The sequence below is a fragment of the Branchiostoma belcheri genome, unplaced genomic scaffold (assembly GCF_001625305.1).
Source record: "Branchiostoma belcheri isolate BF01 breed outbred unplaced genomic scaffold, Haploidv18h27 scaffold11, whole genome shotgun sequence".
In the NCBI taxonomy this organism is placed as follows: domain Eukaryota; kingdom Metazoa; phylum Chordata; class Leptocardii; order Amphioxiformes; family Branchiostomatidae; genus Branchiostoma; species Branchiostoma belcheri.
Genome location: NW_017802491.1, coordinates 2,826,173 through 2,837,717, shown reverse-complemented (window position 1 = coordinate 2,837,717; position 11,545 = coordinate 2,826,173). Strand labels below are relative to the sequence as shown.

General features: G+C 43.0%; 1 protein-coding gene across 1 annotated transcript in view; it reads left to right on the top strand.

Moving 5' to 3' along the window:
• LOC109484550 (polycystin-1-like) overlaps positions 1-11,545 on the top strand; it is a 41,289-nt gene that overhangs the window by 22,590 nt on the left and 7,154 nt on the right. Inside the window, 14 exon segments of the mRNA XM_019787873.1 lie at positions 229-393; positions 1,534-1,974; positions 1,976-2,172; positions 3,124-3,448; positions 6,649-6,830; positions 7,142-7,855; positions 8,010-8,265; positions 8,920-9,118; positions 9,257-9,430; positions 9,601-9,738; positions 9,929-10,137; positions 10,397-10,519; positions 10,709-10,870; positions 11,222-11,364. Coding sequence (XP_019643432.1) covers positions 229-393; positions 1,534-1,974; positions 1,976-2,172; positions 3,124-3,448; positions 6,649-6,830; positions 7,142-7,855; positions 8,010-8,265; positions 8,920-9,118; positions 9,257-9,430; positions 9,601-9,738; positions 9,929-10,137; positions 10,397-10,519; positions 10,709-10,870; positions 11,222-11,364 — 3,428 coding nt within the window.

The following is an 11,545-nucleotide window of genomic DNA, read 5'->3' as shown; positions in this document are numbered from 1 at the left end:
ATCTACTTAATTTTGGACTTAAACATCAGGTGGCTTTATGGTTTTGCTGTATGTATACATGTAGATAGCCGTGCAAATTTATCATATTTATATGTAAGCTTTGAGAAGTACATGTATTTTGCTGCAGTATCAATTTCGGCTATAGAATAGAAATCAGAGCAACTATGGTCCTAGGTTCCAATTTGCGTTGGCAGACAGGGATGCTAAAACAGAACCACTTTTTGACAGGTTGGGCAGAATCATCCCAACCCATGCAGTCTCATTGACTGGACCACGCTGCAGCACAAGAGCTTGGTGGCCATCCCTGCAAACACACTGCCCGAAGGAATCACATTGCTCCTGAATCTAACAGTTGGGAAACAGGACCGCGTCCCTCAGTCTGCACAACAAACGGTATGTCAACATCATTTCCATACTTTTTATTTTGACACATTTGATAAATACATAACTTTCAACATGGATAGGCAAACTAAACAAAATTGGGCTGCAGCAGAAAAAAAGAAGGTAGGGGGTAAGTTGGAAGTTTGACACTCTCATATGTTTTTATTATACACACAATGGTTTGTTTGTTTTTAAAATTGCTTTTGAACATGTGATATACCTTTAACTTGTGGTGTACTTAACATTACAAGGTGTGACAATAACATTGACAAATGATCCTGGTAGCCTCTGGTGTAGACTTCTTTTTAATAATCACCATGCAAAACTAAACCACAGCCCAGGAGGCAACAGTATCTGAAGGTCACCAAGGCTCCTTACCTTGAATGATATAGGTCAAGTCATGTTTGGTATGACAACAATCAGCCAGTCTATCGTTGGTTGACGTTGTATGTGCCGCCGTGTTGGTGGTCTTGTGGCAACCCGCAAGGTCATTCCCATCTGTGTATGTTTCCACTAGCAACATTGTCTGGCAGTATTGCAAAGCAGGTGTCTGATTTCCCCATATTTGTGCTCGCCCTGTTGTTGTTGGCACGTTCGCCTGTCACTCAACACTGCCCGCCAACTAGAACTTTATCTGCCCATAAGGCAGGAAAGGCTGCGTTTGTCTCTGTCACGTCAACTGTCTCTGAGACATGTCATCACCTGGGAGATATGCTACTGCTATGTTTTCTCTGTTGCCAAAAGGCTAAATTAGCTAGCTTGGGCACTTCAGATCTGAATAGGTTAAGATGTCAGTCTTTGCTTTGGGCTTTCAGCATGCAAACCACAATACAATATAAAAATGTCACAATTCAGACCTTTAGATTGTTCAGGCATTGCTAGACAAATTCTTTGTAAAACACTAGACTTGCTTGTTTTGTATATGAAAAGATAAAACATAAAGTTTGATGTACCTTTAGGGTGTATTATGAATAAAACAAAGAGTAAACACTGTCAGGATCTTTGTGTTGGCAAATATAAAGCTGTACGTCAACTACACATGTACAGGGCAAATTTCTCTTCATCAGTCAACAAAATTCAACGACTTTATTGTTGCACTCTAAGCTGATGGATTTCTCCAGATGAATGATTGTGATTTTCTTTCCCTTCCAGATTGAGGTAAACGTGCAGAACGTCCCATCAGTGTTCATCACATGTGTGTCTTGCATCTCCCTGAACACCATGACTGTCAGTTGGAACCAACACGTGACAGTGACAGGGGAGTGCCAGAACTGCAACCCAGATGCCGTGTACAAATGGGACGTGAGAGCAGACGACAACAGCGTGCTGGAGCTTACCAAATACACCACAACAACAGGAGACAGTTCTAAGAACCTCGTACTTCGGCCAGGTGCTCTGGCCAATGGTCACGGTTACACCTTCACCTTAACTGTTACCGACGGTCTCCAACATGGATACGCAACTCTACACCTGGACCATAACGATCCCCCTAGCGGAGGATTCTGCACTGCAAGTGCCAATGATGCCAAAATCATAGCATCATACACCACGGTGACCTTTGAGTGCTCGGGATGGAACGACAATAACAACATTTTATGCAGATCTCCTGATCAACATCATTGTGATGAGGCAGACTGGGCAGCACAGCTACGAGTCTTTCCTGCTTTACCGGGGCACACAAAGCACGTACCAGTCCACACTGCCCATGGGTCTGGAGGAGCGGAATGACAACGTCAGACTGGTCATCCTTTTGGAGGATCGGCTGGGAGCTCAGACTGAAGCATTCAACAGGTAATAACTTAATATCTTTTTGAGTCTCTTTTGCTGGTAAATACTATTGACAATCTAACTTTATTTTCCATTTCATCAAGCCTATCTGAGAAATGTATTTTCAGCAAGAATAGAAATTTAGATTTGAGAAAATTAGAGCAAAAACAAGCACAGGGCCTAGTCTGTACCATTCTGGTTGGAGTGGTAGAAAGTCTGATTGAATGCAGGTGGTTGGTAGACATTTAACCTGCCCCCTGCTGTGGGTGCATCCATGTGCTAAATTGGTAGGGAAGTGGAACTCAGCAGGGGAAGGTTAAAGAACTTTAAAGCAGACAAGCAAGTCATTTGATTTATTTGTTCTGTCAGTATGTTTGCTTTGCTAATTAGGTGGTTATGGCAGACAGAAGTGTCTTGCTGAGCTTAATGACAGCTTCATAATTAAGCTAATGAAAAGCTTTTAGAAGATAATTGGTCTATAGATATTGAAGCCTTCAAAAGAGATTGGATTGACAAAAGGCAGAAATGGGAACCTGAACAGTGACTAAGGCTACCAGGGTACATATTGACTCTTTGGATAAACTTTTAGGGCACATCCTGGTCTAGACTTATCAAAGGATTATCCAACATGGTGCAATTGGATTGTGTAGTTTGGTTGTTGGGTACAGACATAGAATGCAGAAGATGAAGTTTTGAAGTTTTTGAAATTCTGTAGCAGAAGGTTTGAGTTGTTGAACTTTTGTTGCACAGTTTGTAGAAATACACATTGTTCTTGTGTAACAGGTAAAGTCAACAATGTACTTTGGCTATTCAAGTTTACACAAGAGTCATCTAAAAGCTTGACAGTTGGAATTTTTTGGATTGCTTTTAGCTGTGATGATATTTGCACAACAGGCGAACGGCAGTATAAAGGACTAGTTTTTTCATAATGGTCAGTTGTGCAAGAAATTGATCCATTTCTCTGTGTGCACACAGCACCATGACTGTGGAGTATCCAGAGCAGACGGACCTGGGTGGGTTTGACACGGCTGTACAGTGGCTGTCCAACAGAACAGCCACAGACCTGCAGACAGCTGAACAGGACGGCGACATTCAGCAGGTTCTGGGGTCAGCAGTTGCTTTGGTAACGATTCTGAATAACGAGTCTGCGTGGGCCTGGGCAAGGGATGCGAATGACGGGGAGTTCAGCGATCGGGAGAGTGTCCGGAGCACCATCCTCGACAAGGTGACGTCACTGTCAGGGTCTGTCACCACCAAGGAGGACATCAGGCAGTTTGCTGCTGTTCTGTCGCTGTGCACGGTGAGTTCAAAACTGTCACCAAGGCAGATTGTGAGTGGAGTTTTAGACATGTAAGTAAAAATATATACAGGAAACTTGAAACAACTGTCAAGATAGAATGCTCCTAAAATTCAATATAAGGATAATCCCAATGGTGCGTTAGGTATAAAAAATGAAGAAGTATAAGAAGTGGTTAACAATGCATGTCTGACCGGCTGTAATGTTACACATGCATGAGCATGCGCTGAAATAAATCCTTTTACATAAATGTGTTGAAATCGAGGTAGTGTCTACAGATACAGATTTTCGTCCTCTGAACCTGTATTCAATCTGTCAACACCTGAGGCTGCTTGCTGTCAAAACAGAACCCCTGTGGTCTTTGTACCTGGTTTAGTGTCTGAGCAATCTCTTCAGGAGCAGTCCCAGGAACAAATCCCTTCAACACACAGTGTCCCTTAAAAACACACTATGCCAAGAACAAAGAAAGTACTGCAGACATGTAGAAGCAGAAGCAACATGAAGTCAGGACAAACAGCTTGTTCAGCTGATTTAGGAACAGATTGAAGTTGGATAACAGTATACTCTGCAACTGTATATCAAAAGAAGCAGAGGAGAGACAGATGTCACCAAAGTGCAGAGAAACTGATGCCTTATTTACCATTCCTGGATCTCTATGGTGTGTTGTGTGATGGCAGAATGTTATTGACACTTTTATCTCAACTTTTGGTCAGCTTTGGTCAGTTGTGTATAGTAGTAAAGAAGTGACATAGACCCTAGGGGGCTGTTACCTGGACAGGCTGGTTGTAGGCCTTAAGTAGAGCTCCTCCTCCTTCGTTGATCCAATTAACTGAAACTATTGGAGCAGGACTAATGCCATCCTCTGTTTTCACTGCCTGTCTGTGTATGAATCAGCCACTATTTCAGTTTAAACAGACAAGAAAGCAGTGATTATTCACCATCTTGAGCTTTTTTCCAAAAACAAAAACATCAACCAAGAAACACAAAAACGTTGTGTTCAAGAGGATTTACAAGGTCATTCTTTGTACAATGCATAAGTTGTAACCAACAAGAAGGAGCCCATGGTTGCTGGTTTGTACCAGTACAATGCTCTTTTGGGTTTGTACAATGTAAAGGTTATGTCGAATCTGTTGTGAAAAATGTACAGTACGTGCTTCCCTACATGAGTCCAGTGCCGCGGCAGTGTGGGAAGGCAGGAAACTCAATCTGGCTCCCTTTCATGTAGAGTTGGGGACACTTGAAAAGCTTGTTGAAACCTGGACGATGTCAGGATTATTACACAAAAGAAACTGGAGACGGGAAGAAACGTTAGTCAGAACAAGGCCACAGAATTTGGTTGTGTTCTTAACCAGGACCTTTAATAGAAATCAACACCTCGTCAAAGGAACCCTATTCTCCTCGTAACCGCCTTCTGTTTTTACCCACGGTTTCATGTATCCCAGTTGAAGGCCTGTACCAGCCATCTGTTGATAGTGATACAGGATTGCGAAATCAACGCTAATGTTCGGTCATTCTTCTAGTGGTGTCAACGTTCTTTAGGGTACTATACGGTGTAATATGAAGAGTCTCTGGAGTATTATGAAAATAGGAAGTACAGCCAAGAATAATAGTTTTAACCTCCCAGGATGTCAGACATCTAGGTTGCAGAAAGTTGTGGGTATCCTGAAAAAGAAAACAAGTCTCAGTTCTCCCTCATAACCGTTTGCTACATGTGTGTGTTGGGTGACCCAGATCATACATATGGGAACTGTTGGTCTTACCTGTCTTGTGAACTTTCAGTCAACAAAGACTCTTGCTGCTGAGTCCTATCTCAACCACTCTGTCTGATTAAGCTAAATATTTGTCTTTCTTCTAGTGCCTGTCTAAAGTCAATTAAGCCCTTGTTGAGGCTGAAATGTGGTGACATTTGTAACCTTTTTTGTGTACCTATACCACACAAAATTAAACATGACATCATTGTGGTATTGTTTGTGTAGACATTCCCTTGATAACGCCAGAAAGTCTGTCAGTCTGCACGACAGATGACACTTGTACCATAACAAGCCCATTGAGTCATCCTGTCGCCACTCTGTCCCATGGGTGACACTTCATAACTGTACATTAACTTTTGATGTAAGGATAATGAGCACCACAATTTTGTGAATTTCCACTTTCCTTCAAAACATTATTGTTTCTCCTTTAAATATGTTTTCCATCACAATATAGCTAAACTTAGTAGTTAGCAGGCACTGGCCATTTGTGGCATATTTTTGGGGTTATTCTGTTTTTCCTTGCCCCCTCTTCTCACAGTAATGAAAAAAAACGATGAAGCCGTGTCTGTCATCAAGTCAGATTTACCTTTATCTGGACCAAACACCTTTAGTGCATTTCCTGTCCAGGGCCTGTGTCCATGAAGAAAGGACAACCCAGCCCTGAATAACTACAAAATGTACCCCACAATGAATGTGCGTCATACCCCTTTGTGCTGTCTGTTTGGTTTCAGATAGGTCCCCTGCACCACTGCAAAACCAACATCTAACCCCTCCTATCAGAACATTCCCGTATCTGGAGCAGCACGTAGTCTGCTTTTCATTTTCATTTCCTCGTGACTTCTAACCCGGCATGCATTGATAAGCCACTTTGAAAAACTCTGCAAAGTCTACTTATGCCATTTGAGGAATGCACCTGTAACAGCAAAGTGGGGGGAAAAATCCACAGCTTTTTCATTTCCCGTCCTGTGTGCTTACTGAGCACTGACACGCTGGCACCAGTACAGCACAAACCAGCCTGTGTTCCTGCTACACAATTGTGCCCGTCACACATTCCAGACTGGCATTAGATCAACAGTAGGGAGGCACTAAAATGTCAGTGGAGTTTAAAAATTAACATGTACTTGCCACTACTCAACATGTTGTCACAGTTATTTGTACGATAGCATCATCACTTACTAAGTAGTCAGTAATGGGAGTTACCATTATTGCAATATGGGCAGTCAAGGGACCTCGATAATTGAATTAACTTAAAAAAAATCTGTCCTGGAAAAGTTTTCCATTACAAATGTGTCAATCATACCTGGTCACCAAAGGGGGCATATTAGCTGAGGATAGTTACCTTTATTTCACATAATGCAAAAGGTGCTAGAAATATCATGCAGTATTCCCACATGATGGTACATGCAGCCCCAGGTATAGTGAAGTCTAACCCCTCACCGTGGCCATTTGCAGAAGTTTCCCAAAGAGATGATCTCAGAAAGTAGCCATCAAGGGTTGACCAGTGCGCTGGAGGCCATGGTGCAGATACAAGAGGCAGAGGCTGAAGAGGGGCAGGTTGTGGACAAGGACACGGCCACCAACATCTTTAACATCATCTCCAACATCATTGAGGCAGCCAAAGCCAGCACTTTCAGGTACATGTGGAAGTGTGTTGTAGTATGACCTTGGTCTTAAGACAACTAGCATACAGCGCACAATATGTTTAGGTATGGAGTCTATGGTAGTTAGGAATATACTGTAGCAGTAAAAAGAACATACACCAGAGTCAGCTTGTTCCTTGGTTGCATGGTCCAACCAATGTTTTGGAATTTATTTCAGGCTTATAATCACTTACTAAATTACTTGATAATCATATAATGCTTTCACTTTATTAGTTATATGGATAAGACTGGTGGCAAATGATTTGTAAGACTTAATAATAAACAATTGTTTGTTTGCCTTACAGTGAAACCCACAGGAAGGCAGTGGTGACTAAGTCCTACAGCCTGGCCTCCAGGTACAACTATGCCCTGCTCAAGAACAAGGTGGAGGGAGAAGAGGACCTGGTCATCACTGCACCCACCGTCTCCTCACGGGCCAAGCTCACACAGGCCAGCGTCGTCAGCACTGCCCAGAACATCAGTGGCAGTCAGTTTGTCGTCCCCAGCAGTGTGTTGGGCACGTCTACAGAGGTGGTGAGTCAGATTGAGATGGTTTTCGACACGAACCCCTTCACCTGGGGTCACCAGGACCACATCTCCTCCCAGATGATGTCCCTGCAGTTTGCCAGAAGCGACCAGACAGAAGTGGGTGTGAACGACCTGCCTGAGGACGATCAAATCAAGGTCTTCATGTTCAAGGGAGGCTCCCAGAATCCCAAGCCCATCTCAGGGGGCAGTTTGGTGGGCAGTCCTGCCTACGATCCCTCGGAGGGACTGAGCACCACTGATGGATCCATCAAGGCTGGCGGAGCCATTAACGTCCGCGTCAACATAACAGACTGTAGAGGTGCTGTGTACATCCAGGTCAGGTACAACGAAACGGTTGCAGGGAGTACAGAGGATGATCAGTCGGTCACCGTTTGGTATGTAGGGACTAACAACAGAACCTTGGTGCTGACCCGGGATCTGATGAGACAGACAGGTGACCACAGGGCCTACACCTTGTTCTTCGAACCAAGGTGAGAAAAATGAAAGGGTCCATCTACCACAGCAGTTAGAACCATTGAATTATTAGTCCTTAAGTTTCCTGTTGCTTCATGATAATTAGTATTGACTTTCTCAAACTTAATGCCGGTAGCACCTATTGAAGTTTTCAACCCTTGTCTGTTCCAGTGAGCGTGCCGGGATGTCAGAAGTAAACCTGACTGTTACAAACAACTACCAGAAGCAGGGGGTGAAGTTGTCTGTAGGGCTCTACTGCTCCTCCTGTCTGTACTACAACCAGGACACTGAACAGTGGGATGACGCTGGTGTGACTGCCAGCTCTGAGTCCACTGCAACTGTGTCTGTGTGCTACACTTCCCATCTCACATCCTTTGGGGCTGTTGTTTTACTGCCACCAAATGCCATCACCCTGGAGGACTTCCCAGTAAGTTTAATACTGAATCTTAATTTCATTGTGTAGTGACTGATATTATAAAGACTGTTGTGGATATACTAGTTGCGTCACCAGCCAAAAACCTAGACTGAAAGAAGACACACCTGCATATCACAACAACATGTACATCATCTCATCTCAGTATTCATTGCCGAGATTCCAGTTTATGTTTGGCATCACCATGGTAACTGATCATTGTGTGATCATGGGTAATTCCCCAGCCTTTGTTGTCAAAATGGGAGTTAAGTCCTGTAAGGGCTTCAGGAGAAGACCGCAGAGATTATGCTGGTCACGATGTGTTGGGCTGACTTGCTACAGCTTGACTGTGTTAACAAACAGAGGATGTTTCACAAGTAAATACCTTTGAAAACAAAAGTCCATTCTCACGAGTGCTGGAGCAATCTATGGACACTTCTAACACCTATGTTAACTTGAAGTCTTTTGACAGAGACAAAAAAATTTCTTTTATCAATAAATACTGCATATGACTAGAAATTTACTCATTCCATGCCATGGCTCTTTCAAATGGTGACTACTTTCATAATTGTGCCTCTGTGCTGAATGTTTAGCTACATTAATTTCAGTATATTTTACGCACATATACCCATGGTAATCGAAAGCCTAACCTTGTGTTATTTTCCGCAGACTCTGGAGGACATTGCCCAGAACCCTGTAGCTCTGATTACCTGCATGAGTTGGCTGCTGGTGTTCCTGGTGGCTGGGTTTGTGGTCAGGAAGCTGGACCTGCGGGACATCAGGAAAGTGGCAGTGGTCCCGCTGTGCGGCCGGGACGGTCCGTACAAGTACGAGATCTCCGTGATGACTGGAATGACCAGAGGCTCAGGTCAGCAGAATTCTTGTTGTGTTCAGGATTAAGTGAACAGTCAATAGGATCAAACAATAACATTCTAACCTGACACTTTTTGTACAGAAAGCTTTATACCAGTAGTTGACGCACTATATCCCAATGTGTCCTTTACAGGAACAACTGCTCATGTTGGACTGAACATATTTGGTTCCAATGGGAAGAAGAGTGGCCGGCGTGTTCTGCTGAAACCCAACGCCTTCCAGAGAAACAGCACGGACGTGTTCCAGATAGCTGTGGACGGGAGCCTGGGTGACATCATCAAGATCAAAATCTGGCACGACAACACAGGTGAGCAAGGAGTCTCTATGCTGCTGATCCTAAAAGCTGGTTTATTCAATAAAAACAACACATATACATTACATGTATATGGTAACTAAGGAAAAATTTTGACAGCTAGTGAATAATTAGTAATACATTTTGCATAAAAGTTGATTGACAGAATTTATTCCTTCCTACAGGACTGGACCCATCGTGGAACCTGAAATCACTTGTTGTACACGACATTCAGACTGACAAGCGCTACCACTTTGTAGCCAACAGCTGGTTCTCACTGGAGGAGCCTGATGGCTTTGTAGAAAAAGACGTCTATGTTGCAAGTCAGTATATTTTATATTGCCCGTTCCTTTTAGTTCTGTATTGTAATTGTCATGTATACGACATTGTATTTTACAATGCTAGGGCTTAGTTTGAGGAATGGAATAATGAAGGGTGAAAGTAAATTCTTTGATATTTTCATACAGAAGTAAAAGCACAATGATCTGATACTTTGTTTCTTCATCTCTCTAGGCCCAGATGCCCTGAAGAAGTTCTCCACAGTTTTTAAGAACGAGACAGCTCGTGGCCTGTCAGAGCAGCACCTGTGGCTCTCCATCCTGGAACGGCCTGCCAGGAACCGCTTCACCCGCGTGCAGCGTGTCACCTGTCTGGCCACCCTGGTCTACTCCTTCATGTGTGTGAATGCCATGTGGTACGGGCTCATCAAGACCAACACTGAGGTACGAAATATCTTCAAGTTGTTAGTAGAAGAGAGCTAAATATTTCCTCTTCAGTCCATATATCTAGAATACTGTTACAGTTAGTGTTGTTTTTATAAAAAACACATATAGTGCACATGTCAAGAATTAATGCATCAAAGCATTGCTGCACTTATTTGCATTGCTTATTGATTGTGCCATTAAATGTAACATAGTTTGTACCATGGTCTGGTTTATATGCCTAAGTGTAGACTGATGTGGTTTCCCTGTTGTTGTCTAGGATGTGGAGATCTGGTACTATGCCTTCTCCTGGGAGGAGTTAGCAGTGGGCATCATCAGCAACCTGATGGTCTTCCCCATCAACCTCCTCATTGTCACACTGTTCCGCAAGATAAAGAGCAAGGTATGCATTCTCATTTTCTTTTCAGGGAAGGAATCAGGTAATATTTCCATCTGTGTCAAGTAATGATACAATTACAGCTCTATCAAAAACTGGTCAGATGTTGGGAGACTTATACGTGAACTTTTGTGGCACTAGGAAGGAAAGAGTACATTTAAATGTATAACATCAATCTGTTTCCCCCATCCACAGGTTAAAGCAACCGACTACTATCAGCCGGTGGCACAGCGGGCACAGACAGCTCAGACCATAGAGATGGACGTGATGTGTAACACATCCCAGAACGGGGAGTCCCTCATCACCATGTCAGGGCAGACTGATCCATTCGCCCTGTTTGACCATCGCACCATCTCTGTAAGTCCTGTCTTATCATCCAGCAAGTATTAAGTGTTACATATATATAGTCATTGGCTGGACACAAGTAACTTGCAAGACAATTTGACATCATCTATTTTTACTAACAGGGTTAGGCTATGACTTATTTCTACTGTCATTCATCTTCAATTAGCTTACGACTCACTGATTGCCTGAAACAGTTCAACAGTAATTTTTTGCACACAAATTCTATTATTTGATAAGCAAAGAGATGTGCCCATCAAATGAAGATGCTTAAACTAGCAAATTTGCATTGCATAAACACTCATTGATGTGACATGCAAAATACAAAATATACTTGCGAAACTCATCACCTCCTTACCTTCACAGAACAACAACATGAAGCATTCTCAGAGTTTCCGCAGTGCCTGGCAGGATGATGATGATGACAGTGATGATGAGACGGAGTACCGCCCGCGGGGAGGGAAGATGAGTATTGTGGACAGCTGGGAGGACCTGAGGAAGGACAAGAGGTCAGTTCAGCCACAGTATATACACTGGAATAAATGCTTATTTTCTAATGGCCTATTTTACAAGTTTTACAGTCATACATCGTACGAAATAGTGTTAAGGAATATCCTCATGCAACTCGATAATCGATGTATTATAAGCTCTATCTGCTTTCGCACAAACAACTGTCTTAAGAAGCGAGAA